At 39.2% G+C, this 26,412-nt stretch overlaps 2 protein-coding genes across 2 annotated transcripts; both read right to left on the reverse strand.

Moving 5' to 3' along the window:
* Positions 1-3,256: 3,256 nt before the first annotated feature.
* Positions 3,257-5,744, reverse strand: LOC131227454 (uncharacterized). Its single transcript, XM_058223252.1, has 9 exons — positions 5,693-5,744; positions 5,571-5,627; positions 5,336-5,407; positions 5,103-5,174; positions 4,459-5,009; positions 4,243-4,347; positions 4,078-4,149; positions 3,731-3,994; positions 3,257-3,637 (listed from the first exon to the last, which is right to left on the reverse strand). The coding sequence occupies exons 1-9, from the start codon at positions 5,742-5,744 to the stop codon at positions 3,371-3,373; spliced, it is 1,512 nt and encodes a 503-aa protein (XP_058079235.1). The 3' UTR covers positions 3,257-3,370.
* Positions 5,745-5,930: 186 nt separating this feature from the next.
* LOC131227463 (uncharacterized) lies at positions 5,931-7,940 on the reverse strand. The gene is made up of 3 exons (XM_058223258.1): positions 7,238-7,940; positions 6,836-7,159; positions 5,931-6,699 (listed from the first exon to the last, which is right to left on the reverse strand). Exons 1-3 carry the CDS (start codon positions 7,840-7,842, stop codon positions 5,931-5,933), a joined length of 1,698 nt encoding a protein of 565 aa, XP_058079241.1. The 5' UTR covers positions 7,843-7,940.
* Positions 7,941-26,412: the final 18,472 nt, after the last annotated feature.

Genomic DNA, 26,412 nt, shown 5'->3' on the forward strand with positions numbered 1-26,412 from the left:
AAGATCTACATTTTTCAGTAACTGAGTTACTATACATATAAAAAAATAGTCTAGAGATGGCCAATATGAAAAAAAAAACAAAACAAAACAAAACAAAAGATATTAAGAATTTTGAAATTGATTCCATGCGTGCTCACATTTATGCTCCAGATAACCAAACTGCATCAAAATGTGATTAACCATTGCCTTGATAACCAAGTTGCATCAAAATGTGATCAACCAAAAAAGGAAGCTAATAATTAGAAAAGCTTGATTTTTTAACTCAAAGTATCAAGATTCAAGAATCACATTTCATTGGTCATGGCTTTTAAAGGTATTGAATACAGTTTTTTTTTTTTTTTTTCTTTTGAGGAGGGATTTCATACATTTTCTTTTCTCATGAAAGGGATGACAATTCACAAAATGCAATATAAATGTCTTATCTGAATAGGCAAGGATTCTGCTCAAAGCCGACACTGATTTTGCCATTCCTTCATCCTATAGCCACTTATACATTAAATACCTATGTAACTCAATTGTCTTCGGTAAAATCAAATCACTGTCTTAAAAGAAATACATATTTACATGAGTGATGACTCTTGTTTCAAACATGACTGCTTATCTTGGTTTCTACTTTTTAAGCTGAAGTGATTAAGTAATCTTAAACCAAACTCCCGAGAGACTACCTCGAGCAAGAGTAAGGATTCGTCGACAGTGATGTTTAAATGCCATACGTACAGTTCATAACCTCAATTCCATTGAGATGAAATGAGAACACAAATATTACCCTAATTCAAAACTTCTGCAGCCTCATGAATATTTCATCAGCAGACGTTCAATCCTCACATTTTTCAGCCCACTTGAATATTAGATTCTGCTCATTTTTTATCCCATGTCCTAAAATGAGCTAACAAAATAGATGGGCGCATCTCCAACTAGAACAGTAAGCAGCTTTGAGTGGCCACCATGATATATGCGTCCTATCCACACTGTCCATCCATTGTTTAGCATCATTTTAGGATATAAAAACAAAAATCAGCTAGATACAAGGATCAAGCAGACTACACAATGGGGACTAAACTCTCGCCGTTGAAAACTCTCAAGCAAATTACACTGGTCTTGTTTGAAGGAAAACATTCTGCTAAAAGGTGTGGGTACGTGTGGCTCAAAGACGACCTCTTACGCCCCTAGGTGTAAAAACGGTTCAAATGAGATCAAAGTTACATGACCCCACAATGATGTATTTATTATATCCACACTGTTCATCATTTGGAGATATCATTTTAGATGATGATCCCAAAATAAATGCTATGGTGGGCCTTATGAATGTTTTTACGGTGAGAATCATTGTCCCACTGCTATTTTCGGTGTGGTCCACCTGATAATTGGATAATATATTAAAACATTCATAGGACCCACCTTAGCATTTATTTTCCATTCAATACATTCATAATGTCACACAGACCTAGGAAGAAGAGGAAAAATAAATATCATATTGATCCAAAACTTCTGTGACACCCAAAAGGGATTCAATGCCAGATGTTCAATCATCCACTTCTTTTTGCAGTGTGGTCAACTTGATTTTTGGATCTGTCTTATTTTTAGACTCAAGAGTTATGATGAGCTCTCCAAATGGACTGACAGTTTTGATATAATACAGAGCTCGTGATGCGACCAACAGAACATGGTAATGTCAACACACCAGCCAGGTCGGTGGTGTGTGGTACACCAGCCAATCAGCTTCCATAATCAGGACTTCTAGTCAAGCAAAATTTGTACAAACATGAAAATGGTATTTGTGCACACATGTGTACACGCAGAGAAGAATGAAATGAGTAAATGCATACACATATATACATATCTACATAAACTCATGTATGTATACAATATTTCTAAGAATGATGAAATTAAGTGTTGGCAAAAAAAACTTACTAGATGACACGTTACACCCTTGTTGCCTTAGGAGCCGAAACCAAAGAGCAGTGGCATGAAGATCATCGCTAACATCATTGCCGTTAATATGGGCATCATACATCTTATGTAATGCATCTTTAATCTCTGCTTCAAAGTGATAGGCAACCCCAAGACGTTGAATTTCATTGATTAAATTCAATTCTTGCAAACAATCATTGACATCAGAGAGCATGCTCTTCACTTGTTCCTTCAGTTCTTCAGCCCGTTGTTTGGTTAGTACATCAATCTCCTGTATCAGCAAAGTAACTGGTCAGATTTGACTGCAATATTAAGGAATCAACTACAACAACTAAACTAAGCGAAGTCATAATATTTAATATGAAAACAAAAAAGGAGACTTCTTTCCCGTTTGCCTTTGGCGTAGGAAATGGAAACAGGATCCACAAAAAAGCTTGTAAGTTAAGCTTGACCTCCAAGACTCACTTCAGGGCCCACGTATTCTGTAAGTGACCTTCAAAACATTTATCATGTGCTCCCCTCAGGTTCACCTGGCTGCCAAATTCAAAACTGAGGTTGGCCAGAGGAAACAGACAATAAAGAGCACAAATTCTGATTATAAAGGTGATATTTAGAGTTAAGTTTACCTTCATTGTCATGTTGAAACCGTTCCTTGAATACAGGGACGTCCCTTACTGATCTAAAACATTTAAAGAGAATTACAATTAAAAGAAAGAAAGAAAGAAGAAAAGAAAAAAGGCAAGCCGGTAATTAGACACTCAAATGCAACAAAAAAGAAAAATATAAACTTATCTGGTTAACTCCCTGAAGTGACACCTACACCAACCTGCAACAACGGAAACTAGATCAGTCCCTAATGTGTACTTAGCAATCGAGGCATCAAAAAAATGTAATAGTACCTTTGGGGTGAGAACCAGCCAGTGCAACTTCACCAGATGATCCTGCAACACTCAAAACCAGATCCTGCAAATAAGAGTACCTCTAGCATCAGCATCTTGCTATTTAAATGATTTTAAGATAGCCAGAGTAAAACCATTTACCCTTGAAGTAACTACAGCAGATGATACTCTGTTTGAAGTGTAATTTCTGTACACCTGTTGGTGGCGCATTCTCTACAACAGCTGCCATGGATGATGAAAATTCCCTACACCTCTCTCTCTCTCTCTCTCTCTCTCTCTCTCTCTCTCTCTCTCAAGTGCAAATTACACTTAAAGAAGTGAAAATTATTACAAATCTTTCAATTCCTCAAATGGAGGCTGAAAATTGAAATGCCAACCAAATATATCAATGTATAAATGTGGGTGTTAAATCCATTCCATTCAATATATGTGGGTGTAATCTGAAGTGAGTGTTAAATTCATTCGATTCCATAATATGCATGCATCTGTCTATGTTACTGTATAGTTTAAAAATAAAAGTTAATTGTGTTAGTTATTGTAATGTCTAATATTCATAAACATCATGGATAGATGGTTAGAAATAGCTTGGGCCATACGACAAATCCTCCTACACCGACCTCTCCAAGCGTATCATGATAACCATCTTCCTTCCATAGCTCTGATTGCGGAGCTATAATCTCCATCAGGACAACACTAAAATTTCCATCGCCCATTTCTGCTCCATGGACACAGGTTTTTGGATCCACTGCATGCACCTCACCACGAGCAATTACCCGTTTCTTCCAATCACAGAGATCGCATCTCTTGCCAAGATTTACCAAATCAGGCTACATGTACACATATAACATGTCGTTAGTATTTTTAAATGGAAGTGCATATAATCATAAGCTTAAATTAGCATTAGAGAAACGCATACATACCGACGATGCATGACTAGATTTAAATGGAGGAATTGTCGGTGGAGCCACATCCCCTTGTTCCCCTTGCTTATCTACAAAGCATTGAAACTTCTGGTGGAGATCTCCTAGGCTTTTCTGCATTTCATCTAATTTATCTACCAAATTATCTCGTTCCCGCGACACCACACCGAGCTTATGTACAATAGGCATTGTCTTCTTCAATGTAATCTTGCCTACATTTCCACCTATCCCCCGCATGCGCCCTCTACTATCACTCCCAATTGACTGTAAACAGAATTGCAATTAGATTTATCAGAGAATGCATAAGTCTAAATAAACTCAAGTATTTGAAGGACATGCATATATACCTGTGTAAGGGCATCATCTACACTGGTCATCCGAGATGCGGGATTACTACTTTGAATCGATTTTATTTTTTCCTATGATAACATCCAAAAGAAAAATTATAGTGCGGGAAAGAAGCATTTAAAATTCACATGGATAATGAAAGGATGTACAAGGGTTGCACTTACAAAGGTTTCTGGAAACTGCACTTTGTTATCCTTTGTTGTATGGGCTCGGATGTACACCTCAACCCTACCAACCTCGGCATCAGTAGTAAGATTCCTCTCAATTGCCTTTTCCCCATAACATCCATGCCAAAACACATAAATAATGGAATTAAACAACTAATAAATTGAAATAATCATCATAAATAAAGTAGAACTTTGTTAGTTTAGGACATGTACCATCTCATGACGTGTGGCAGCCATGCTACGCCGACCAAGTGTAGAAGGGCCAACTTGTTTGGCCCGATTGGATGCATTTCTTACACTTGATTCCTTGAATTTATCAGTATTGCAATAATCCACGAAGATCATCCAATCCTCAATAGGGACACCAATAGGGGCAGGATAAGATTTCACAACTGCAGGATCCTTGTCCTTAATATACTTTGCATGCAAAGTGTTCTTGAAATTTCTCCAAGCAGCCTTACAGCGATCACGAATGTATGGTGACCACGCTTCTTGGTTATCCTGAAATTCATAACTACATGCCAGGATATCACTGACCCTCTGAATGTATTGTGGAGGCACCAACCGAAAGTCTGTGTAGGTGATCGGAATGTGTGCACGGGTGAGAACACCAATGCTTGAATTGAATGCGATCTGATTTGCATCCCCTGCATTCGGTTGCCCAAATTCATTAATCCCAATGACCCTTTTCACTGAAGTCCTCTCATGTAATTCTGAACCTCGGGTAGGACCTCTCTTCTTAGACGATGAAGATGAAGACCTGCCTGCATAAAAAGAAAAATAGCTACACATGTTTCATCATTGCCAATATAAAAGATATTTTAAATCTAGACAATTAAGGAAAGCTATCTTATTACCTCTAGCATCTTCAGGGTCTGCAACTGCAGGGGCTGCATCCCCTAGCGGCTCTCCGCCGAATGCCTCTGCCTCTGAGTGAAAGATCATTTTAAAAGAAATGTTAAATCTAAACAGCTAACGAGAGCTATGTTATTACCCCTGGCATAAAAAGAAAAATAGCTACACATGTTTCATCATCACCAATATAAAAGATATTTTAAATCTAGACAATTAAGGAAAGCTATCTTATTACCTCTAGCATCTTCAGGGTCTGCATCTGCAGGGGCTGCATCCCCTAGCGGCTCTGCGCCGAATGACTCTGCCTCTGAGTGAAAGATCATTTTAAAAGAATTGTTAAATCTAAACAGCTAACGAGAGCTATGTTATTACCCCTGGCATAAAAAGAAAAATAGCTACACACATGTTTCATCATCACCAATATAGAAGAAATTTTAAATCTAAACAATTACGAAAGGCTATCTTATTACCTCTAGCATCTTCAGGGGCTGCATCCCCTAGCGACTCTGCGCCCAATGACAGTGCCTCTAAGTGAAAGATCATTTTAAAAGAAATGTTAAATCTAAACGGATAACAAGAGCTATGTTATTACCCCTGGCATCTTTATAGGATGCATCCCCGAGCGGCTCTGCCTCTAGATCCATCTTTAAGATCTAATTTGTAACGTAATTACTATAAAATTTTCTATCCAAATAGCAAAGTACCAAGTATAATAAAGAGACGAGTAAATTAATTCATAAATTTTTTCTATCACATTAATATGATAATGGAAAAATCAAAAAGGGCAGAAATCAAAATCGTTTCGTTACATGCATAATATAACCAACAAATCAGGATTTTTTCCCAGCTCTCTTTCTTTTCTTTTTCTTTTCAACAACCACACAAATATCTTCACTGTCATTGAATAACAACTCGCCACCCATGTCTACTTCGATGAGATCAGGTCCTACTTCAGCCTCAGTTACAACCCGTGTTTCTGATAAAATGCTTGTCTCATCTTCAACGAAAATCTTTCTTGGAACCTCCAAGACCACATGCCAATTAGGATGTTTTGGATCTCTAGAATAAAAAACTTGCACGGCATGCTCCGCAAGAATAAATGGCTCATCACCCACTTGGTCTGAACTGAGAAGATTAGACAAATTCACCAGTCTCAAATTCCCTACCGCATCGAAAGAAACACCTTGGTGCGTCACCTTCACCCAATCGCACTTTAGTAGAACTGGCTTGTACCCTTCTCGGTACTCTAGTTGGATGATTTTGCGGAGGACTCCGTAATAAGGTACAGATTCATCCACTGGATTCTTATCCTTAGCACTAGATCGGAAGGTGGTCATACTCTCTGTGCTAACACCGCTATTCTGGTTCATTTTATTCTCTTCGTATTCCTTGGTGACGAAGAGGAAACCATTGATACAATATTTATTGTACTGCATCGCAAAAGCCTTTGGTCCCCTAACTATATCTCTGAAGACTTCATTACTTGATTCACTCAAGTCTAGCTGTTTCTTCAACCAAGGTATGAACTCATCATCACTCGCCACCTTAGTCCTAGTCCCAACAACTATATTGCGTTGCTTTAAGAAATTTGCATATCTCCTGCAAGTTAAGAAGGTTGTTACAAAATTGACAATTTTTTTCATAAATGTTGTTACAATGTTGTTGAATCAAATTTGAAATTTAAAAAAAAAAAAAAAAAAAAAAGACATACATACAAGCTAAGTCCAGTTCGTACCCTTGCCATGTCTCATAGTTAGGATGACTCTTCAGTACCCAGGTGCGAGCCTGTTCGTACTCAATACCTTCTAAAACGACACTTTGACCAGGGCCAACTGGGCCAACCACGTCAACATCGAAGTCGTCAACAATATCTTGTAACTTCGGCATGAATGAAATTGATCCGTCTAACCGCTTTTCCAATTTCTCCAAGAGGCTCGTGTTATTTTTCCCTCTATACTGGTTGCAGTATATAAGTGTCTCCTCTTGAATGTATCGTTCTGCTATACAACCTTCAGGTCGTGTCATATTGCGGACGTACGCCTTAAACGTCTTCATGAACCTAAAAGAGTTAATAACACATTAGAAAATGTAATTGCAGATGTTGGATCAGTTTATTCATATTAAAATCATATTATACCTTTCGAATGGATACATCCATCGATAGTAAACAGGACCACATACGCGAGCCTCGTAAGCCAAGTGGATAGGCAGATGCATCATCACAACAAAAATTGAAGGAGGACATGTAATCTCGAGCTCACATAAAGTCCTAGCCATGCCCTTCTCGAGAGCCATTAACATTTCAATATCTATGATTCGCGAGCATAGGGCATTGAAAAATGTACTGAAGCTTCTAATTATAGTGCGCATAGGCTTATTATCCTTGAATGCATGTTGGATCAAAATTGGAAGCAGATGTTGCATCAATACGTGGTAATCATGAGACTTCATTCCCTTTAAATCAACCCTATCTTCCTTTACGATGTTCTTCCAATTCCCACTAAAACCAACCGGAACACGAAGCTCACGTAAAGTCTGGATGAAATGTTTTTTTTCTTCTTTTCGAAGGAAGAAAGGACCTCGTTTTTGAATCACTTTGCCATCAGTATTTTCTAACCATAAACGCTTCTTAATTCCTAGCCGCTTCAAGTCTCTGCGTGCGTTAGCGTCATCCTTGGTTTTGCCCGTTGTGTTCAACATTAGTGCAATAAGGATTTCACATACATTCTTCTCAATGTGCATAACATCAAGGTTATGGCGTACGGGAATATCCTTCCAGTACTCCAGATCGTATAATATGGATCACTTCAAGAAGCATGTTGATTCTGCATCATCATTTTGTTCCCGTCCTCCTGTACCACTTTGTTTCCTCTTTCCGATCTTGCCCCACTGCACATTTAGTTTCGAAACGATGCTTTCCACCTCAACCCCAGTCAGACGAATCGGTTGTGGTCGCAACTCCCCCTTCTTATTGAAGGTTCCTGCACTTGTATCTTTTCTGGCTTTATCGTTTAGAGGCAACCACCGTCTGTGACCCATATAAACGTGTTTCTTTCCATGGTGTAATCGTAAGGAATCTGTGTGAGGACCACATGCAGGACAACCATACTTACCCTTAGTCCTACAACCAGAAACATTACCATATGCAGGAAAGTCATGAATTGTCCACAACAAGATGGCACGCATGTTGAACATGTTTCCATGGTATGCGTCAAATGTCATGATCCCTTTCCGCCACAAGTCTTGTAACTCATCAATCAATGGCTCCAAATAAACATCGATATCCTTCCCGGGCTGTCGTGGTCCCTCAATAAGCAAAGTGAGCATAGTAAACTGCGGTTTCATACATAACTTTGGTGGAAGGTTATACGTCACACACATAACAGGCCAGGAACTGTACGACGTGCTGAGAGTGCCAAAGGGGTTAAACCCATAACTAGCTAGACCCAATCGAACATTGCCAGACTCTGCTGAAAAATCCTTATACTTGTTGTCAAGAAACTTCCATGTACTGGAGTCCACTGGATGCCCCATCTTTCCACTCTGCATTTTTCCGGTTGAGTGCCAGGTCATCTCCTTTGCCACCCATGGCACACTGTACATTCTTTGTAACCTTGGTGTTAATGGAAAATACCTTAGCACCTTAGCAGGTACTTTAGCTCGTTTCAACTTGGAATTAACATGGGTCTTATACCTAGAAGTACCACAGTTTGGACAACTAATCTTCGTCTCATGCTCTCTCCAGTATAACATGCAATCATTTGGACATGCATGAATCTTCTGGTAATCAAGACCCAACTTTGTAATGATCTTCTTCGCTTGGTAGGTATTAGTTGGGGTCTTATTATCGGATGGCAAGACATTCTGGAGTAGTTGAAGAAGAGCCGTAAAGCTTTGTTCACTCCATCCATGGTTCACCTTTAATTTAAAAAGTTGTACAATGAAAGTTAGCACAGTGAAATTGTGACAACCAGGATAGAGCTCAGTCATCGCATCTCGTACATTTGCTTCAAACTCATTGGTTGAAGCATCTCCGACAATGTCTTCAGCTTCGAGGGCTACATTGGGTTCATCTTGAATAACTTGGTCAAGGTTATTACAACCGAGGTCTTCAACAACCGCATTGACAATGTTATTTATGTCTGCCACACTATGATATTGGTGAGAAGTGCGTTCGGTACACTTGGGTGATTCAGGCTCACCGTGCATGTTCCACACCCTATATGTTGGATTAAATCCATATTTAATCAGATCTATCACCACATCATCGATTGTGCAAGGTAAACGTAAACATCTACATCTGGTACATGGACAATGAATTGTTTCTCTACCAGGAAGATGTTCTTTTACGAACTTCACAAAGCTCATCATACCATCTATAAATTGTGGGTCCGGGTAATGTAGAGTAATCCACTCCCTAGAGTCCATTGGATATCACCTGTAGGTAGGCACACATTTATACACCTAATTCATCATCCAACTAACTATTGACAACATTTATAAAAATAAAAGATATTCAACCAACCTTATGTAACAACTTGCAACTTAACCTACTGGGAACCGTCATGCACCGTAATATCTTACGGCAGAGCGGGTTCTGAGGAGTTACAAGTTGAATTAATACAAAAGAATATAAATGAAGAAATATAAATATAAATTAAGCAAGACAGTAGGTAAGCACACATTTATACACCTAATTCATCATCCAACTAACTATTGACAACATTTATAAAAATAAAAGATATCCAACCAACTTTATGTAACAACTTACAACTTAACCTACTGGGAACCGTCATACACTGTAATATCTTACAGCAGAGCGGGTTCTGAGGAGTTATAAGTTGAATTAATACAAATTATACCTGATGAAGCAAGTTCTTATCTGCAGCAAGAGAAGTGAACGTCTAACAAATAAGATTATATTCCTGAAACAAAACAAGCACCATCTTTCAATTCAAGCTATATCAAAACATCACAGATATATGGTTGATTTGATTAAAATGGCATTTAGCATTCTATGGAAGCATTTAATGCACCACAGAATCCATTACGTTGTCAAAATGCATCATTAATCTTTGAAATAAGTTGACCACTACACTAAAAAGAAAAGAATTAGGGATGATTTCTTTTTTTTAAAGAAGTTAGCACCAAGAAAACATATTTATCTCAAAAACACCATACACAATCTAACATATTTGTACTTCATGTGTAAGAGCTTCACCTAAATGACCCAAGTCGTGCTATTGTGTATGTAGCTTGCCTAAGCAATCCAGCCGACAACCCCTGTAAAAAATAAAAAATAAAAAAGAAATAAGAAATAAGAAAACCACTACATCTTAGACACCTTAAAACAAAAGGCCTCAAACAAAAATAGGATGTAATACTCTTGGAGGAAGGGTTCTCTCCCTTAGCATGAATTTCTTGAATGAACTTGTTTTTCGGTAATATAAATGTACATGTCATGATTGAAATAAGATTTGATGCCAAAAAGTCCCTCTATGATTTAAGAACCATGCATTTAAATGAGGTCCATTGATATTTTTCCCTTTTACCATCCTACCCAGTGAGAAAGTTTGGATGAATCCCTCTAGCAAAGCATTTCCCTTTTAGTTTCAACCAATGCACATGGACTTTAATGAAGGAAAATAGAAAGGGCAAACTAGCCTTTTATAAGATCACATGTTGTTGGTACAATGATTTGAAAACCTCTACCGTGGAAAAGACCCCAAGGGACCCAAGTCAGCCTTCCAAAAGGAAGTAAAATTTTAAATACCAACTGGGGAAAACTGGTTTATCCAAACCTGTTTGGGTAGAGAGAATTCAAAATATGGATGTTGAAAACCCCTATGAAATCTTCAAGAAATAGAAAATTGCAAAATCTATCAATAATTTCATTGTTTGGTTGTTTTCTATGAAAGTGTCAAAAGGTCAACTCAAATTATATAACAAGTGAAAATTTACATTTAACAGTTTCCAATACTAATTCCATTGTTTGGTTGTTTTGTATGGAAATGTTAAAAGATCAACTCAAATTGTCCACTTAACAAATCATCCAAGTCTTATTATTGACGAATGTTAAATGGAAATAATCAAATACATGTGTACCATATACCAGAAAAAGGAGAGCTGTCTGTGTTAACATGTGAACAGATATTAGGAAAACCTTGTTACAATTTCCAAGTATCAAACAAAACCATGATGTCGAAGAATAATTATAACCCCTAAAGGTTTTTGTGTACCATATTTGCATTTTCCTTTCTTGATTTACCTTTTTTCCTTTTTGTAACTCAATATGGGTTCTTATTTGAACCCAAAGAAAAAAAAGCGGCTTGGTCGTCCAAGTTGCCCTCTCTTTAACACTGGAAAATTATATTTCTAGAAGTTTTGTTAGCAGAATTTTTTTTTGCCAAGAAAAGAGTCAAACTCTACTAATATGTTGAAGAGAAAGGATAATTCGTTAAACACATCAGGAGAATGATTGAGAACCATCAACTGATTGTAGAAGGTGATTCAAGGAGTGCAATTTCCTTGGCATGAAAGAAAAAAGAAGAACAGCCAAAGCAGATTAGAGAATTGTTAGCTTAGGTAAGCACCAAATTTAACCTCATTCCCTGGGAGGCTAATGATCAGGCAAATAGGGTAGCAAAATAAGGTGCATCTCAACTATGTTCATCTAGGCATTCTTCTCCATTTACTTGATTGAGAACCATCAACTGATTGTAGAAGGTGATTCAAGGAGTGCAATTTCCTTGGCATGAAAGAAAAAAGAAGAACAGCCAAAGCAGATTAGAGAATTGTTAGCTTAGGTAAGCACCAAATTTAACCTCATTCCCTGGGAGGCTAATGATCAGGCAAATAGGGTAGCAAAATAAGGTGCATCTCAACTATGTTCATCTAGGCATTCTTCTCCATTTACTTGATGGATGTTGTATGATATTTTTCTTCTTTTTCTTTAAATAAAATTCATGCTAACCATAGAAAAGAATGGATCATGCATGTGTATAGATGTGTGTATGTGTGTATGCATGGATGAATGGATCATGCATGTGTATACATATGTATGTGTCATTGTATGCATGCATGCATGCATGAATGATTGTATGGATGGATGGATTGATCATGAATGTGTGTTTGTATCTATGCATGTGCATGCATTGTTGGATGTATGGATGGATCCGCCAATTTTCCCATGTTTCCCCAATGTTTCCTCGAATCAAAGACGCATGCTTTTACTCCCCCCATTAAAGGGAAATTTATCATTTGATCCCTAAATATACAAATTTACTTATTTTTTGCTATTATTCGACTCTTAAATATGCAAATGTGTATGTTAGCATCTCCTAAACTATCATTGAAAAATTCCACCATTTTTTCCATGTTTCCTTGATGTTTCCCTAAGTCAATATGACATTTGAAAATCTACATTTAATGGTTTCTTTTTTTCTTTTTTCGCTTGTGTGTGGATGATTTTACTCATTTTTTTTATATAGAAAATCTAGGAAACAAAATTGATTACCCCCTTTTTTTGGTTTCACAAACAGGGAAACTGTCATATCAGGGGAAATCATTTTCTTTTCCATGGTTGTCCACCTTCCTACACAAATGCCATGCTCTGGCTAATGGCTATGTTGTTGCCTACTCAAAAAATAAAAATAAAAATAAATTTACACATATTCTAAAAAAGATGAACAGTCAAGATTCAGAATCTTTTATATGCCTACCATGTGTGTGGTGATTAAAGGTTGAATAACTAATTCCGTATTCGGCGTTTAACATCTAATACATCCTCATACTGTAGCAATCTAATCCCAAAGGAAAAGACACATGGTTGAAACAACATTAAGATTACAACATTTCTGAAGTGGCAGGCTGAGTGTTGCAAAACTGTTTCAAGTTTTCAGATTGTAAGAGTGCTAAAATGTGGTCCCTAGTTCATTGATCCCAATAGTCGAAATCAGGGGCTGCACTATGGATGTCCCATTCAGCAAATCTCCCAGATTGGAGAAATCCCAACCCTTGTAGTAGTTGCCAACAAATAGGCAGTCAAGAAAGAATTACTACTATCCTTCACATTCAACCACAAAAAGGGCCAAATAACATAGTTCTTGGATCTCCCAATCTGTACGGATTTTTATCCCATGGGCCATCCATGGTGAGGCCTGCATATTTTCCTCATTCAACAAACCTCACAGCTATATTTAGCTAATGATAGCAAACTTGGCTGCATACTAGTGAATTACAACAGCATCGGCGCCGGAATCTATTCACAGAATGCAAATATACCAAATGCTGGACACAACAATAAGTGATGACAGAACGTAACCAGCTCAATGAAATGTCACGATCTTAAGCTCCTATGCTTGCCTGCTACTGAATTGATTCTTTGTGCAAATTCTTTGAGGGATCCAATGCCAACAAAATACTGACTTCACTAGTTGCAACCACATCTACAGAGAGACCCAATTTCCCAAAGATGGAAAAGCCCATGTTCCATCAAATCAAAAGTAAAGTAAACAATGGTGCAAAAAGGTGAGGTCACAGAGTTTTGGTTATTCACATAGAAGCTCTGGCCTCTGGGTAAACAAGTTGAGAGAGATTCTGAAGGTTTTAGCAATTTAAATTGCTTTGTACATGGCACCAAAAGTCTAGCAACACTATCCAGGAGCACAAGTGAAGTCACTTACTCTTTCAGATCCAAATCAAGCAACTCAGCAACTGGTTCTGACCGTGCCACTAGTTCAGGGTTCACCAGTTTAGCAGAAGGCAAGATTCACCTGCAAACCAAAATAAAATAACACCAACACATCAGTCAGGTTTCTCAAGTCAGGTCATTGAGGATAAATATTCCTAGCCGCAGATTGGCATATGCATAACTATCCCACCCATGCCTACAACAGCACCTACATGTAGTTCCACGCTATTCATCATGCTGGCCCCATGATGAATGTTTAGTAGCTCATATTTTTGCCTGCTGATCATCAAGCAGCATGTGTACAAGACAGTGGACGGTTAAAAGGGGCCAACTAACAGCCTGTTTTCGATGTATATGTGCACCACCCAATTTCAAGTCGACCATCAGGTGGATCCCACAAGATATGATGCCCTCACCCAAATTCAAGGCTACTAAATTGATCATGTGGGCCACAGTTTATGAAACAAATGGAAAGTCACAGGGAAAAAAAAAACTTGGCAAGTTTTTCTACGCTGTCTGCTACTTTCTAACATTCTGGCCCACATGACAATTTTTTTCTTTTTTTGAAAGGTGACGATTTTATTAGACAACAGCCAAAAGGCAACAAAAAACAAAAAACAAAAGCAACTGAAAAGAGAAAAGACTACACTAAGCTAGAAATACAGCCAACAAGCTCAAACACAAGCCCTCCATGTCAGGAAGCCCACTTCCTGATGAAATTAGAAACCTATCAAAGAAGTCCATGGGTGAAAAGCAAAAACCTACCGGGGAATCGCATCAGTCCGTGAATCTCCCAGCAACTCCCGCATGGATCCCAGTTTAGATCTTCAATCTTTGATCTAACGCTTCCATTGCTGAGATTCGGATCACATTTAGAAGATAGAAACGCAAGCAGCTCTAAGAGGGACCCGCTTGATGAAAATGGCAAAAAGAGACCTCTGAGAGGGACCCGCTCGATGAAAATGGCAAAAAGAGAGCTCTGAGAGGGACCCGCTCAATGAAAGCTCGATGAAAATGGCAAAAAGAGAGCTCTGAGAGGGACCCGCTCGATGAAATGGGAAAAAAGAGAGCTCTGAGAGGGACCCGCTCGATGAAAATGGCGAAAGAGCAGATGAGCGCTCGTTATTTCGGAATTCCTCTTCTAAATCGGATAAATAGTTCAAATCCGATATTCTGTGCGTCTACCACTGTTTATAACAAAACGCCTATTAATAGTCGTACATGCAAGAGGGACCATTTTCTGCATGCCTAAAATTATATTACATAACAAATTATAAATATTAATCACTTACAACCAAACGGATTATTTGAATGGTCTGGATAACTCTATATAATTACCATTATTTTTATAAAGGAATCACCACTATTTTAAATTCTGCTTAAAACTCACAGTTTTTACAGAAAGCAAAAAACGGTAAACATACCTTTGGAAAGGGGAGGGATCTATGGGCCCCACCATGATGGATATACTTCATCCACGCCGTCCATATATTTCACAACATCATTTTGGGCTACGCCACCAAAAATGAGAATTAAAAAAGTCTCACGGCGACCACAAAATGGGAAAACGGTAGACGGTTGGACGTCCACCATCCAAAATTGAAGTTTCCCCGACGGATTATCGATTTTCACCGACGGCTAAAATCCGTCGGTGATACCGACGGATATTAGCCGTAGCTTAAACCCCCCAAAGTCCGTCGGCTTTGCCCGTTTTTTTGGTAGTGTTCCTAAGGCCCACTGTTATGTTTATTGGCCATCTAGCCTATTTGATAAGGTCACGTAGACATATATAAAGGGAAAACACAAATGTCAGCATGATCCAAAACCTTTATGGCCCCATGAAGTTTTTAATGGTGGGAGTTCAATCACTACTATTTCCTGTGGTGTGGTTAACTAGAGCTTTTCATCGGCTTCATTTTCGGGATCATGCCCTAAAATGATTTAGCAACACCAAAGTCTTAAGGGTCTATTATCGTATCATCTTGTCATTCATTCTTTCTATCAGCTTCTTTGCATGTGGCTCAATAAAATGAGATAGATTGTAGACCCAAGTGGGCAAAATTATAACAAATAACAAGAATTAAATGCTAATATTTGGAACATTAGTAGGGCCCACGAAAGCCCTACATCTTACATTGATCACCTTATGGATAGGTTGGATGGTATATAATCACGTGTTGGTCTAGAATTCAGCTACGTAGTATACATGTGAAATTTACATGCTTCTCAAAATCAATTGGGTCCGATTCAAACTGAAACTATCAACCCCTGGCGTTGAGATAGAGCAATGCTTAATTGGATGTACGATCAATCGTTTATTTAGCCAACGGTTAACTGAGCTGTAAGGTAATTTGTAGAGGTTGGATATATTCCTCCAGTGAGTTTTCTTTTCTTTTCTTTTTTTCTTGCCTTGAAAATCAAGAACTTTTGAAAGTACAATCATTATATGATTAAGCTAAAATAAGTTTAAGATGAATGTGGAAAAGCAAAACTTACCACTAAAGTGGGATCACCAATCTCACTGAGAGTAACAGAATGCTTCATCGAGCAGCACGTTGATGAGTGGAGATTGAGTAATGCCGAGATTACAACCTATTATCGACCCACCATATGAACGTAAGTGAATGATTTCTAAAGTCAAGATCTTCCTTGAGAACCAGCACGCATGCACAGATGAAAGGAAATTACAGTTATTGATTATAATTACCAACCATCAGTAATTCAGTACAGCTAAGGTTAGGGACAGACTTAGCTAATTTTAGAGACTAAAGGTTCCATGGCTGTTAAGTGGTGTAGAAAGTTAAATGTCTTAGAGGACTGGATAAACGGCGTTGTAGTAGATTGATTGTTGTTTGTATTGGGTTTGATTAATTGGTCATAGATCTTTTTCCTTATGCTCTCTTCTACTATTTATATACTCTCTGATAAAGTCGTTCAGGTAATGAGTTGTCTTTCTTGTATCTAGCATATACTAAGAAGATATCATACCTACGACGTGATCACATCTATGCCATCCATGTAAAACTACCAAATCTTGTCCAATATGATGACAAAGGACTTCAAGATGGTTTCAATGGTCCACCTTTCCATTCTCATTGTTTGCAATCGTCCGGCGAAATTGGATTTTGGTCATATGTAATTTCTACGCATAATTTTTGCCGAAAATTATGAATTGACTGCATGTCAGACCCACGTCTCAGTCGGCAGCTTTCTCGATGATGCCTTGATGTGGCAAAGTTCTGAAGGCCTCACCATGATGCATGTGTTATGTGCATACATCCATCTATTTCACTGGTTAATTTTAGAGTGTAGGAAAAAAAGTTTAAATTAAAAAAAAAAAAAAACAAAAATGACAGATCCAAAAACTCAAGTAAACTGCACCAACGAAAACAATGGAGATTGAATGCCCACCATTCAAAACTTCTCAAGGTCTACGGAAGTTTTGGATCAAGATGATATTGGTGTTTTCCCTCCATCCAGGTTGGTGTGGCCTCATGAACAGGTTGGATGGTGAATAAACATCATAAGAAGCCCTAAGAAGATTTCAATGGTGGGCGTTATTGTCCCCACTGCTTTCTGCGGTATGGTCCAGAGCTTTAAATCTGCCCCATTTGTTGGCTCATCACTTAAAATAATCTCGTAAAATGGATGGATGAAGTAGATATAACATAAACATCATAGTGGGGCCCACAGAACTTTGCCACATGAGTACACCACCAAGCTGCTCCTGTTGTACCAATATTCACGCCATACAATCCATCCATCACACGTGCACACTTGATTTGCATAGGGCCCACTTAAATATGAAAACAGCTTAATAGCTGGTTCTACCATTCCTGCAAGCTAGATGAAGGGCTTGGAGGGGTCTAAATCCTGTATAAACACTATGGTGAATCAGAGACAGGCATTCCCTCCCAACTTATACCCAGTGCTATCCTACATGCATGATTCATACATCAGTCAGATGTTTGGGCTATTTCACGCCGCATATGCGGAAGCTACACGGTCCAATGATCTAGATCTAAAATTTAAGTAGACCACACTAAAAGAAACAATAGGCCGCACCATGATATTTATATGTCATCCAAACCATTCATAAGGTCATTCTATGTGAGATGAACTGAAAACACAAATATTAGCCAGATCCAAAACTTCGGTATCTCAATTAATGTTTCAACAGGAGGTGTTTTATATATTGTGGTTTACTTGAGTTTTGGATCTATCTTATTTTTTGGATCATGTCCTAATATGAGCAGGAGAAATTGATAGAGGGGTGGATTTCTTACAAATATCTCAGTGGGCCCAGGCACACAACAGGCAACTCACATCCTACCACAAATACATGTCCACCAACCAAAAGTTGAGATTATTAAACCAATCTAATTATGAGACTGACTTAGCGGCAATATCTTGTCCAATTTAATGTAACTTGGACAATTTAAATTGATTTATCTGTAGGTGCTTTTGGCGTCATCATTACACTACTAGCTAGAGAGACCATTAGCACTTTTCAAGGGCAATTCACGAGTAATTGAGATATGACACAATGAAAATATCGTGATACATGAATATTTAATTTATTGGCATGTTAGAGAAGGAGCTAGTAATGGTTGAGAGTGACTCTTTTTCATTAGACCGTCTATATAACCCAGTGTTGATAAGCAATCATGTTGAAATTATAAGCAACACATGGCACATTTCCATAAGGTAATGCAACGATGAGTTTGGATCTTTCTCATGACTATCAAGGTGGGACCTAATTTTTCATCCGATTATCGTATACCTTGCCATGACCAATCAGGTAGAGTTCCGTGTAATATATACGGATCTGCATGGTATATTTAAAATTTATAGATATGTACGGAGGAGATTTCTCGATAAGCATAGCTAGGATGTATCAGTGGTGTCGTGAGCGACCAATGAAAAACTAATCATGCTTGAATGGTTACATAATAGGTGGCAAGAGAAGAAGCAAAAGAAGCTAGAACATGGAAAGCATCCATAAGGTGGTAATGCTTAACCGTTTTGGTCACTGCCAGAACGTGAGAAGAATTCAAATAGCTCGATCAAAACTATAAATAGAATATTAATGCAACAAAGAAAATCGTCTCATACCAACCCACACAAATCAAATATATCTTTCAATTATCCTCTGAATTTACATTACATAGTGTAATCTTTAACTTTCCTTATTAAACAAAATTACATTTCTTAGTGTAACATTTACTTTCCAGCCTACCGTTTTACATTCCGAAGCGTAATCAGTAGCGGTAATCAAAAAGCGGGTAACTTTTAGTTGTAATCTCGAGTCTAAGCTCCCACATTGGATTCATTTCTTCTATTGGAAAGGTGTTCCTCAGTTGTTCTTCGTGATCGACGGTAAAGGTTCTTTTCTCAATTCCATTTATTTGTAAGTCCTTTCCTACGAAAGCAAAGGTGTAATCCATCATTAGATCACGAACCCAACCCTCTAAATATAATCTAATCTGATTTTACACATTTAGCGAGTGGTTAAATAGGCGACCAATCTCCTTGGATCTCGGCCATACATTATGTGTCCGGCTTTCTTAGCACTTAGGGTCATTGTTATTCGGTTTGAATTAAAGCCACAATTTCAATTCTGATACGCCTATGCACCTAGTGTAGAAAGCAGACATCACCATCAACCTTAAGAAGGTTTCAAAAGCTCAAAAATGAACAGATTATACCGTCCGTCCATTTTTCTAACTTATTGCAGGACATGAGCTGAAAAATAAAGCAGATCCCTGCCCTGTGAAAAAGTGCGGATTGAATTCTTGGGCACACCAATGCCTATTTACCATTCAACCACTTCATAAAGTCACGTCACCGTGGACGAAGGGAAAACACTAAATTATCAGCTTGATCCAGAACTTCCAATAGCTCCAAGAAGTTTTAAATGGGAGACAGTTTTATTCCTACTGTTTCCTCTGGTGTGGTCCGCTTGAGTGTTTGATCTACCTTATTTTTCAGCTCATGCTTTAAAATGAGCTGGAAATATGAATGGACGGCGTGGATAAATACATCATGGTAGGGCCCACAGGTTTTTTCCACCAGCTACCTGGCTGCTACAGGGTCACCAGCCCATCCGCGTCCGTTACATCCCCACTATATTCCTGTCGTGCGACCCACTTGAGATTTAGATCTAACTGATGTTTGGTCTCATGCACTAAAGTGAGCTGGCGTTACAGATGGACGGCCTAGATATAACACACATCACGGTGCCCGTAAATCTCAGGGCTGCAAATTTTCGAAAGCATTCTACCTGCAGCTGTACCCACTAACTGCCAATCTAAAATCATGCAACGCGGGCCGTTGGCACAAGCAGATTATGCTTCTTCTTCTTCTTTTTTCAGCGCATCTAAAGGGAAACGGATTGCATGCATACTCTCTATGGGCCCACCATGCTGTATGTGTCCTATCCACACTGTCCATTCATTTTATCAGCTCATTTAAAGGCATTAGCCCAAAATTGAAGCATATCTAAAGCTCATGTAAACCATACAATTAAAACCTTCCTGAACCCACAGTGATGTTTATTTGTCATCAAACTGGTTTATGAGGTCACACAGGCATGGATGAAGGTAAAACATAAATATCACATTGATTCAAAACTCCCCTAGCCCCCAGATGCTTTAAGGGTAGGCATTCAATCCCCACTGTTTTATGTGGTGGGATCCATTTGAGCTTTGGATCTGCTTAGTTCTTTGTCTCATGTCATAAAGTGATCTTTCCAAATGAATGGACGGTGTGGATGCAACACATTCATTATGGTGGGGCCTACAGAACGTGACATCACTTCCGTAGCGAGGCTCGCTGAGTTCCGTAGCTAATCGGGTAGCATCAATGCTGGCGGAGAAGGGAAACGGATCGACTACTCCCCTGCCAGCCAGTGGTCGGTGTCTGTAGGCCCTACCATGATGTATGTGTTTCATCTATGCCTTATGTCTATTTTTTCTAGATTATTTTATGGTATAATACCAAAAATGAGGTATATCCCAATCTCAAGTGGACCATATTTTGGGGGGCATAAAAGTTTTGGATCAAGATGCTATTTGTTTTTTCCCTTCATTTGGGTGTGTATGAGCTAATTAACAGATTGGATGACAAATAAACAGTACGGTGGACCTTAGGAGGATTTAAATGGTGGATATCCAATGACTATTGTTTTCCTGTGGTGTGGTCCACCTGAGATTTATATCCCCCTCATTTTTGATATTAAGCCCTAAAATGATCGGTAAAAATAGATGAACAGGTTGGATGAAACACATACATAATGATGGGGCCCACATAGCATTGATCCCATGGCGAAATGAGAGCATTAAATAAGGGGGGAAAAAAAAGGTTAAATGAGGAGAGAGAAAATAGGAGGTCGAGTGTTTACAAAGAAAATAATGGGACACTATAGAAGCTATACACATATGATATATTTGGGTGATGCGCTATATATATTGCAAATCCTGTCCACTAATTGGGTAGGGTCCATTGTAAGTATATGAGAAAAAAAAATTATCAATATTATGATATACTCTACAAAAAAATGAACTATTATAAATCTACTCCAAGAGTCCATATTTAAGTTACATGTGTGGCTCTAGTAGTGATGAAAATTTACAAAATTTTAGTACATAAAATTTCATTAGTGTGCGCCATTTAATAAACGGGTTAAAACTATGACACATAATTTCCAACATACTTATTTAAAACTCAGTGTCACATATCCTTACATGTGGTGCATTACATGTGGATGAAAATAGAAATTTTAACATTTAATGCACAGCTAGTTGGACCAATTTAAATGGTCTAACTAGATGTGTGTGAGCATTTCTCATGTATATAGTTATGGAAAAATGTGAGCAGACCCGATAAGGACCGACTCAAGCAAACCGAATCGATCAATAAGGCCTTGGAAGGAGAGCATCGTGGCAAGTCCGACCTTGCTTCCGAACTATGATTCCAGAACTACGGCCCTGGATTGGCCGAGCCGAGTTCTTATCTGGAAATCTCATCCGAAGAACTACGACCCTAAATCGACCGAGTCGAGCTCTTACCTGGAACTCTCATCCGAAGAACTATGGCCCTGGATCGGCCGAGCTGAGCCCTATTCACATCTTGAAGGTCGAAGACGTATCCTGACCACAGACTCCAACCATAAGGTCCGATCAACGGCTGAGGAGACAGAGTTCCGGAACCAACCCCAGTATGGACGTGGCCGAAGACCACACCCATAGATACACCCCATTAAGGCATATGGGAAAGTGAACTGGCGCACGATCCTAAGATAGCGGCCGATATCTTCGCACACGCGACATCCGCTTGATTGAGCAAATCATGCTGAGATTGACGGCCATGATCCCATCGTCTCATGGGTATAAACACTAGAGGAACTCATTACAATAGGTACGCAATATCTCTCACCCTCTCTCTACATTACGCAACCTAGACCTAGATTTCCTAGCCTGACTTAGGCATCGGAAGGTCCCCTGTTTAAGCCAGGGTCTCCTTTACTCACCTTTCTATATAGGATCAGGGTCTGTTTCGAGTTCGCAGCATTGAGTGGAGGATGGTCCAGATTTTAACTTCAACATTTTTTGGCGCCGTTTGTGGGAATTTGAAACAAAAAGCTTAAAAGCTTTACTAGAAACGGCAAGAGGAAAGAAGAAGGTAACAGTAGTGGAGCCTAAGCCGAGCGGATAACATCAATCGCCTGACTTAGGCATCGGAAGGTCCCCTGTTTAAGCCAGGGTCTCCTTTGCTCACCTTTCTGTGTAGGATCAGGGTCTGTTTCGAGTTCGCAGCATTGAGTGGAGGATGGTCTAGATTTTAACTTCAACATTTTTTGGCGCCGTTTGTGGGAATTTGAAACAAAAAGCTTAAAAGCTTTACTAGAAACGATAAGAGGAAATAAGAAGGTAACAGTAGTGGAGCCTAAGCCGAGCGGATAACATCAATCGTCTTCACTGTTGCATACTGAATCAGCTATCACAGGGCTGTCCCAGCGAACATGAGGCGGAGGAGGGAAATACAAAGCATTACAGAATGAAGTCCAGATGCTAAAGGATGGAATTAATCGGATGAAGGCACAACAAAGTCGGCAGCCACCACCTCTCAATGTGGTAGAGGCGACCCTGACACCCAAGGAACTACCACAGTAACTTAGTTCTCGGGTCAGGGTATCCCATGATTAGTTAGCACGAGCTCCCAATCCTACACAGAATACTGCATCCCAAAATCGCTCTGCCCGAGTCCCAGATCCCGCTCAGGGCACAGAACCATCCTACGTCTCTGCAACCTCGGCTCTAGGCCCAATCGACCTTTATCATTGATTGCTTACCTCCAAGTGCAAAGGTTCATAAGTAGTATTCCATGAATACAGGGTCGATCCCACAAGGAGATGAATTGTGAGAAGGAAAAAATCAAATGCAAAACAAACTAACTAATAAAAACTAAACTGATGATTTGATTTTGGGATTTTTGAATGGATGTAATTCAACTAAATAAAATAACACCCAAGCTTCAAAGTTCCACACATAAATTAATGTTCCAAAATCATGATGACTTGGATAAGACAATTAGGATCTTAGCACTATCGTCAACCTAATCGAAAAATAAAACAGTTTAAATATTTTAATAAGTGATATAAATATTAGAAAATCATAGATTTGCACCATTGATATATATTCTTAAGCGTCAATAATTTTAAGAATTCAATATCAATGAGATATTAAAAATCAAAGAAATATAACAGGTTGAGAACCTCTCCTATCTAGGAAATCTGATTGATCTAAGGTAAGCCTATCCATCAATGTGGATCTCATATGATGGAAACATATGGATCTCACAAGAGGATAAAAACAAAACCTAAATAATAGATAACATGCATACACCACTCTTCTTATCATTAAAACAATCAATCATCATAATCTTAAAGAATTATTAAACTCATGTGCTTCCCTTTTAGCTTGGGCTAGAAGGAACTTAGAAAAACATAATTAAAATAAGAAAAAAAAAATAAGAAGAAATAAATAAATGCAAATATAAAAGATCTAAAAAAAATAACTTATAAAACTCTAATAAAATTTAAAACTCTTTAAAAACCCTAAATTTTACTCTGGGATGCCTTGAATGATCCTTAGAAATGCCCTAGGAAGCCCTATTTATAAGTGGGGAACTCCAATTTTCGTACAGAGTTAGAAAACTCTAGAAACTGCCTCAACTTTACGTAGTTTTTCAAAATAGACTTCTCGCTGCATAGTTTCATTAAAATAGTCTTTACGCTACACAATTTTTCAAAATAGACTTCAGAGCATCAGAATACACTTTTCAGGACGATTTTAAGATTCTTCACTTCAAATCTTCGATTCTTTTCATTCCTCACTTGGTTTTCTTGGATCTTTGGCATGTGAATTCTTCAATCTTGGTCTCTTAAGATCCATCCCTTGCCTTGGTGATTCTTGAGCATCAAATCCATGCTTTTTAACACCATTTTTCAATCCAAGCTCTTAAATTCACCTTGCAACACATACATGAGTAAAATATAACATTAAGTTGATTCACGTTCATAAAACCAAGATGTAAATGGGGAAAATTATGCAATATTTAAGTCTCAACAGTCATCAGCTGGAGAGAAGAAGATGGGGCAGAACACCCGAGGCGACAGAGGCTCCCCAAGAAGCAGTGGTGGATAATCAGAACCCTTGGTAAGTTCAACTTAAGGAATTCAGTGACCAGATCAAGACGTTACAGCAGAATCAATAGCCTGCATCCATCCCAATTGTAGTACAGGCGATGATGGAAAAAACTGAGCCACCCTTCACCTCAGAAATCATGAACGAAGTGATGCCGCTGATGTTTAAGATGCCTTCAGTTATCCAGTACTTAAGGTTCGGGGACCTGTCAGAACATGTGAAATCCTACCGTTCTTAGATGCAGTTTCAATCAGCCATGGACACGATGATATGTAGGGCTTTCTCGATAAATCTCTCCATGTCTGCTCAGAGTTAGTATCGACAACTCAAGCAAAAGTCGATCGGCTCCTTTGCGGAGCTCAGTAGATCATTCCTGACCCAGTTCATCTCTAGTAAGAAGAGTCGGAAGCCGACAACCCATCTATTCACCCTCAAGCAAGGGAACAAGGAGCCACTTAAGGACTTTATCGCCCGCTTCATTGAAGAGGCGCTACTGGTGGACGACTACGACAACAAGATGGCGCTCTCAGCCATGTTTAACGGACTCAGGGAAGGGAAGTTTGTCTTCTCAATTAGAAAGAATCCACCGACTATTTTGGCTGAGCTCATCAGTCGAGCTCAAAAAGACACCAATGCCGAGGAGTTCTTCAACTCTTGTAAAAATTCCAGGCCACAGAGCAGTCTTCCAAGGGAAAGAGGTCGAGGAATGAAGAACCGCAGTCATCAGGTAAAAGGTCAGACGATAGGTATTCTCGCGATCACCGACCAAGTAGGAGACCCGAAAGCAAGTTCAACTAGTACACTCCCTTCAACACGTCTCGAGAGCCGATCTGTTAGATATCAGGGACCAAAAATTTCTGCAGTGGCCGGTTTGCATGAAGGCCGACCCAGATCAACGAGAAAAGCGTAAGTACTGCGCTTCCATCTGGACCACGATCACAATACCAGCAACTGTGTGGATCTCAAAGATGATATCGAGACCCTCATCCGCAAGGGCCATCTATGACGATACACTAAGGAAGAGAAGTTAGCTTAGAAGGAAGACCAGAGGAAAAACCAGCAGAGCAAGACCACAGAAGAACTTACATAGATTCGCACGATCTATGGCGGTTTGACTGGGCAACTCGAATAAGGCTCGTAAAACCTATTCTCGAGCTTGAACCCCGAGCATTACGTCCACTTGGCTGAAAGGCCGAGGAAAAAACTCCGAGTAAGCCCCTGCAGCCTGACCTTCACAGAGGATGACGTACGTGGAGTTCAACATCCACACAATGATGCCCTGGTGGTGGTGATAACCATAGCTAACCACAAGGTCTACCGCATATTGGTCGACATTGGCAACTCGGCCGACATCATCTACTCCGAGGCATTAAAAAGAATGGAGATCGACAGGTTATGCCTCCGACCTGTGAAAAACCCCTACACAGCTTTGCAGGAGATAAAGTGATCTCTGAGGGAGCCATCTCCCTCCCTGTGATAGCAGGGGAATTGCAGTATCTGGTTATACTTCTGGTGGACTTCCTTATCGTGAACGTGTCATCAGTGCACAATGTCATGCTGGGCCAACCTTCCCTTAACGCAATAAGGGCGGTCGTGTCCACTTATCAACTTATGATGAAGTTCCCTACAGAGGGAGGGGTTGGGTACCTCCGAGGAGACCAACGCGAAGCCCGAAGGTGTTATTCTATAGCGGTCAGAAAGGGTTCGATGAAGCAGGCCCTCACCATGAATGTTCTCGACCCGAGAGCTCCTGGAGAAGACTCCTCCACGAAGGACTTAGTGACCGTTCCACTCGAACAAGCCGACCTGAGCAAAACTGTTAAGCTCAGATCATCGCTGAACTCTAAGTAGCGATCTCAGATGCTGACTTTCTTACAGTAGCAGAAGGACGTCTTCGCATGGTCGCACGAACAC

The sequence above is a fragment of the Magnolia sinica genome, chromosome 2 (assembly GCF_029962835.1).
Source record: "Magnolia sinica isolate HGM2019 chromosome 2, MsV1, whole genome shotgun sequence".
Lineage (NCBI taxonomy): Eukaryota > Viridiplantae > Streptophyta > Magnoliopsida > Magnoliales > Magnoliaceae > Magnolia > Magnolia sinica.

What these genes read in the sequence shown, in the direction of transcription:
- LOC131227454 (XM_058223252.1), bottom strand. Translation starts at nt 5,744, where the DNA reads ATGGATCTAGAGGCAGAGCCGCTCGGGGATGCATCCTATAAAGATGCC. An exon ending in CTGCCACACGTCATGAGATG is followed by an intron (nt 4,348 to 4,458) that starts GTACATGTCCTA and finishes TATGGGGAAAAG; the next exon opens with GCAATTGAGAGGAATCTTAC. An exon ending in AATCTAGTCATGCATCGTCG is followed by an intron (nt 3,638 to 3,730) that starts GTATGTATGCGT and finishes GTGTACATGTAG; the next exon opens with CCTGATTTGGTAAATCTTGG.
- LOC131227463 (XM_058223258.1), bottom strand. Translation starts at nt 7,842, where the DNA reads ATGCACATTGAGAAGAATGTATGTGAAATCCTTATTGCACTAATGTTG. An exon ending in TGGATGTATCCATTCGAAAG is followed by an intron (nt 7,160 to 7,237) that starts GTATAATATGAT and finishes TAACTCTTTTAG; the next exon opens with GTTCATGAAGACGTTTAAGG. An exon ending in AACTATGAGACATGGCAAGG is followed by an intron (nt 6,700 to 6,835) that starts GTACGAACTGGA and finishes CTTAACTTGCAG; the next exon opens with GAGATATGCAAATTTCTTAA.